At 34.4% G+C, this 6,000-nt stretch overlaps 1 protein-coding gene across 25 annotated transcripts in view; it reads right to left on the bottom strand.

Moving 5' to 3' along the window:
• MYT1L (myelin transcription factor 1 like) overlaps positions 1 to 6,000 on the bottom strand; it is a 321,644-nt gene that overhangs the window by 1,808 nt on the left and 313,836 nt on the right. For 17 of the 25 annotated variants that reach the window (XM_051778259.1, XM_051778260.1, XM_051778262.1 and 14 more), the window contains 4 exons: positions 5,018 to 5,109; positions 3,379 to 3,488; positions 1,306 to 1,449; positions 1 to 984 (listed from right to left, as the gene is read on the bottom strand). The exon at positions 1 to 984 is cut by the window's left edge and continues 1,808 nt beyond it. In XM_051778259.1, the coding sequence (XP_051634219.1) occupies positions 844 to 984; positions 1,306 to 1,449; positions 3,379 to 3,488; positions 5,018 to 5,109 (487 nt within the window). In that variant the 3' untranslated portion in view covers positions 1 to 843. The remainder of the gene's footprint in view (positions 985 to 1,305; positions 1,450 to 3,378; positions 3,489 to 5,017; positions 5,110 to 6,000) is intronic. The other 8 variants (XM_051778266.1, XM_051778284.1, XM_051778283.1 and 5 more) reach the window with 1 other exon arrangement.

Here is a 6,000-nt window from a genome sequence, read left to right as displayed (position 1 = left end):
AAAGCTTATTTGAAAACAAAAGCTGAAATCTTCACGTTGTCCACCTCTGATATAGTTCTTTTCATAATGGAAGTTCCCATATTCATACCATGTAATGCTTAGAAGTTAATTAAAAAGTGCTGTTTAAGCTGCTTTGAATCTTCTGTCAAGTTTCCATGGCTTGATGTTGTCTTACAATAAATTACCCATTTTTTATCTTACATCTAATCCATGCCATTTTCTTGGAATTCAAAAAACCTCATTTTATTGCCCCCACCACACACCATCCTTCAAAAACAAAAGTCACATAATATTTTCAAGCATTGTTCAAAAATAAAGCATTTTTGCAACCAATTCTTGCTATGAAACAATATGCACACAAAATGTATTTCTTAAATCCCATAAAATCCTCCAACATGAGGCAAAATGATAGTGTTTAAAAAGTGGCCGCAGACCGCAACATTGTCATTCAAAGCTGTTTTTTTTTTTGTCCATTTCAGTTCAAAATACTAAAACATTTAATCACTAAAGCATTAAAAAGAATTTACACTCTATTTATTTTGATCAGCTTACCTCTTCAGAAATATATATACCCCAAAAATGTGCATACATTAGCAGCTATAAACATTACATGGCATATCACACTATGTCAGCTTATATGAAAACGTACAAAATGTGAATGTATTCAAAAAACTATTCTGCAGTTACTATCTTTAAAGCAAGACATAAAATCATTATGAAGTCTTGTAAGCATAACACTGTTTCAAACAGAAATAAATATATAACACTTTCTGTTAAATTACAGCAGCAAAAAACAAGAGGCATCCTTTTTTTAAGCAAGATTTTCATCACTATAGCAGCTGTTCAGACCTGAATTCCTCTCACAGCCTGCTTTATATTTTCCAGTAGGGCTTTATTTTCTGGACTCTGATAACGATCTTGATTTGTATACATGTCCGTCAAAGTGGTCACGTAAGCATCAAAATTTTGTTCATTGATTGGTTCCTACGAGATATTAAATAGTAGTTCATATACAACTTTTATTTTCTTAATCGTATATTCATTTAAGCATAACATATCAGCAAGGCATATTGCCACCAATTTTTATAATATTTAAAATGCCTATTTAGTTCTTACTTAATTTTACAGGACACACTGGAACAGGCCCTCCATGTCTCTTAGCAGTTAAATGTATCTCTATGGTTTCAGTGCTGTTACCACAAATATCCAACTGGTTGATGAAACATAAACATAAAAAAAGGTATCTATTGTATGAAGTGAACTGAAGATCTCCAAATTCCTTAACTTGTGCTCTCAATCACTTACCATATGTGGTAGCTGGATATTAGCTAGACTATGAATTAAAGACTGGCTTAAATTGGCCAATTCATGAAGAAGAGACTCATTTTGTTGTTCAATTACTTTGTTCTCCTCTTCTATTGTCTTCAGGTTGCTCTCCATTGTGGTAATCTAAAATGGACAAATTTGTGTACAATGTAATATAAGGCAAGCCAGGATAAAGCATGCACTCTCTGAAGGGAGAGATAACAGAAATACCAGGCAAGGAGAAAACGTCCATTCATGCTTAGAAAAGTTCTGCTTGAGTCTGCAATTCTTATCTTTGTTAAGGCTCGTTGTTCCGACTCTATGTTGCGTAACTTTAACAGCTTGTCTTTTAATACTGGTAATAGTGAGCGAATTAGCTTGGATTTGAATCCACTCCTTTAGAGCTTTTTTTGTACAACTGAAAGGCTTTAAGAAAGACCTTAGTTCTGCAAGTTCACCCATGCAGTTAAACTCCTAGGAGCCAATCTTAGGGACATTCTGCAGTAAGTCATGCTTTTCTTATCTTTTCAGATATATATAATTAATTAAGCTTGCACAGCTCTTTGGTACCAGTGTTTAGCTCTTTGAAAGTATACTTTGATTCTGTGCAAATTCACAGGGCTGCTTTCGAAAGTTGAACAGCTGCATATTATTGTATTGTATGTACAAATTCATAAAGGTTTTCAATACATACAATTACTTGTAAAACTGAAGCAACTGAAAAATATTTGCACACAGCCCTGTGGCATAACTACATGTACAGGTGAAGACAACTGAGAGTGTGCTCTGCTGTGTTCCCAGGTGACCAGACACATTAGCTCTGACCTTGCATGGTGCCCAGCTTGAGCTAAAAGCTACATTAGTCTGTATGTGAATAGCATCTACAGTGTATTAAGCAAATGAAAACATAAGGCAATTGGAAGGCTGACAGGTTTAAAACTTATGACCAAATTTCTCCAGAGTAATTTTTCTGCCATTGATTATTCCTCTTGCTTTACATTCTTGCAGATTTTGTCCTCATTACCCTATAGCTGCATTTGGTCACATCAGAAAAACTCATAAAACTGTAAGTCAAATCCTATAAAGGCCGCATAAAGACAACAGAACCCTGAATACAGGCATAAAGGAGAAGTGAGGTTTCAGTATCAATTTGGCTAAAGTTTAGAAGTCAAAGAAAAACCAAATTGGAGAGGTAGATCCTGCCTTCTATTTATGAGTATACAAGAGGAGAAGGAGGAGGAGGAGAATGGACATGGCATTCTCCACAAGCAGCAGACAAGTAACAAGGAATGGTTTACTCTGTTTCCATCAAGATCAATTGGAGACGACTATAATCATGGGACTAAAGATTGATAAAGACTATGATGAATTTCACTGTTGGTGTCTGTGCTCAAATCATGTGAAGGTAAAAGCACCAGAAGCTATGTTGGACACTGGAAAATGCTAGGGAAATAATTAAATTAATTTCCTTCCTTTCCTTTTTCCATTCAGTTTTCGGGCTGCTGAATAATGGGATTTTAAATAATAGGCTAATGTTATGCTTTCCTTTTTCTCCTCCCCTCCCCCCAACAAATTTATGTGGAACATAAAATGAATTAAACTGGATCTCTGGAACCACTACTGCTGCCAAGGGCTGCACTTTGTGTATCACATGATGAAGCGTAACAGGTATTCACTTCCCTATCTAAATTTCCCCTCTAAGACCTGGCAAAAGCCACATTGTTCACCTGGACTCTTTCACTTTGTAACTTATATTAATGACCATGATGTCACACAATATTTTAACTACTATTAGAAAGACATAGCCTTATCAAGGAGAAATACAAAGCTGACCATAACAGGTCATGCTGTTGCCATTATTTTAAAGAATGTATTTTACCAAGTCCTTTTTTTTTTTACTGTTGGTAACTGATCTGGAACTTGCAAAATGAACATTGTTTTCTGATTTTATAAATAGCAAATCACAGATAGGTATCTTAATATATAAGAAACATAAAAGGGAACAATATATATCCTGTATTTCTTTTAATCAGTCATGTAGAAAAAGCAGCTGAATTTAGGGCTTCATAAAACTGTTACCTGAGTTCTGAGTTTAATCATATCAGCTTCCATCTGGGAGTTGGATTCATTTAGTTCTTTGATTTCTTCATCTAATTGTTTAATTTCTTCATCATTTTCTATACCTGTGTGACATAAAAATAAAAGGGGTGTTAAAATAATTAAGGTTTAAATCAGACTTCAGTGAATTAATTACTTCCATATTTGTAAATAAATTTATTTCAAGTAAAAAAGAAGAAGGAAGCATTCTTCAAGCTTTTATCCTGAAGTTAAAAAAAAGTATTTTCCACTACTTTTCCTTTTAAAATTGCAGTAGTTCTCTAGTAAAAATGTCGAAAATGCCGAGAGAATCAGTAAGATCTTTAACTTTATATGCATTGATTTAACTTTATGTTATAAGAAATGCACCTGCAGCAACAAATTACACTCTACTGTCATATGTATCTTATTTAAAGTCTGTGTCCACTTACAGATCTTCTGAGACAAAATAAAAAACCTTAACTTATGCTAATCTCTTCATATTACAGCATTGTCAAAAGAATCTGTAACTAATTCAGAAGTGAAATTTTGTTGATGAACTGGGATATACTGTTTTGTTCTGCAGTTGTTTTTAATGGTTGACGAAGGCTCAAAACGGTTCATATTTCAGAAGGGTGTTATTAAATAATTATATATAGAATGATTTGCAAAATGGAAGTGATTTCTCATATTCTGTGGCATAAACATTAAAATAACAGAATTTTAAAGGTATCTGTATTTCTAAGAATTCAGACAGGAATAAACTGAAAGGGTTTAATTTATTTATCCTTTTAATTACTATAACAAAATCTAAAATAGTCCTGGGAAGAGATAAATCTGTTTTTTCTCAAGTCAAAATCTGAACACATAAAGCTAGAGAATGGCTAGAGCTGGCATTCTCACTCTCTTGTTCTTACAGTACTGTGACTCTTGTACACCCTTCTCCACAGTGTCTAACTCTCATGGGAAGGATGCCATGGAATCATACAATGGCCTGGGTTGGAAGGGACCTTAAAGATTATCTAGTTCTAACCCCTGTGATGTGGGCAAGGACACCTTTCACTAGACCAGGTTGCTCAGAGCCTCATCCAACCGGGTCTGGAACACTTCCAGGGCGGGGACATCCACAATTTCTTCAACTGAGTCTGAGGACATCACTGTCTTTTTGTCAACTCTAAAATTTGAATGTCCCCAAAAGGATGTCACTTCCCTCTGAAAATTATTTGAGCTTAAATGGCACAAGGCCATCTCCATCTCCCAGAAGTTATAGAACCACAGCTCCAAATGAAAACCATGGAGCTCATGAGGAATTGACACTCTGGAAACAAACCTTGTTTCTCTTCTGAACCAGCTAATCACCTTTGATGAATGAACTGTGAACCAGAAAATTATAATGGTACATTCTACTTTGAAATATTTTAGAGTTTAGATTTATGTAGTCATAACTCAGGCCAGCCTGACTGCTCCACTCCTGGCTCAGGTTTCCAGAGTATAAAACCTAGTTTCACTTCTACTGACAGTGAATTTACAATTTATACAAAGTGGATTTATATGTGTAGAAAAAAAGCCAATAGAGTAACAATAACTTCAGTTTACAGAGAATTAGTATTTAAGAAAGTAATGATTAAAAATTTACCATTACTGGCCCGCTGCTTTATTGTTAGCATTTGTTCTCCAGACAGCTTTGCTTTCTTCATTGCTGAAGTAGCTCTGGGGCATCCTGATAAACTGTGAACAGTAAAGAGCCTGTTAATTTTAATAGGTCATTGAAAATAAATCTGTAATCCAAATCTGTAATAAAAACAGTATCAGAGACATAGTTTATCTTTGCTGCCCAGCACTGAAAGAGTGTGTTAAAAAAAAGGACTTACCAGAAGTGATTTCATGGTTTTGTTCTTTCTTCCAGATTCTTTTTGTATAGACAGGTAATATAAAAGTCAGATATACAGTCCAATTTTCTGAAGACACAATACTTTTAATAAAATGTTTTATTTTAAAAGCAGTTACTGCGTAAATACTCCTATTTGAATTTACATGTTCTTGCTCTGAACTTCCACCCTTTTTGACTCAAATGTTCGAAAATGGAACTGAATGATTAGATAAGGGGACATGAGCTACCTCTCACATCCAAATAAGTAGCTCTTACAAACAGTGCTTTTCTTTGTGGATATCACCTACTGAGGTGGCTAAATTGCCCTTTTCTAAATTGTTTCTTAAAATGGCAGTAACTATATGTTGGCTTTCCTGGAGCCCAAGGAAAGTCATTCCCATAAAAATGACCTTGTCTCGATGGGGGATATATATGTCTTATAGTGCGTATTTGTTACATTTATGAATGTACTCTCATGTTCTCTCTTCTCTCTCATGTTGCCAAAATATTAAGCTTTTTAATTACATTGTACAAAACAGTTTCAAGGCAAATGTAGTCTTAGCAGGTTTTATTGTGAAAATAAAAATAATGATCAGACAGTGCTCACTATTTCACAAATAACGGTATGAAGCAAACTACCCCCTTTTTTCAAAATCACATCTTTAATACAGTTGCATTATCAGAGGTAAAAGAAAATACATGTTCAATCTAATTTAACAATTGGAATCCATAGTCTTATTCTGATGAAG

The sequence above is a fragment of the Manacus candei genome, unplaced genomic scaffold (genome assembly GCF_025592945.1).
Source record: "Manacus candei isolate 608988 ecotype Guabito, Panama unplaced genomic scaffold, ASM2559294v1 h1tg000011l, whole genome shotgun sequence".
In the NCBI taxonomy this organism is placed as follows: Eukaryota; Metazoa; Chordata; class Aves; order Passeriformes; family Pipridae; genus Manacus; species Manacus candei.
Note: the sequence above shows the minus strand (reverse complement) of the source record. Positions and strands in the feature narration are given on the sequence as shown.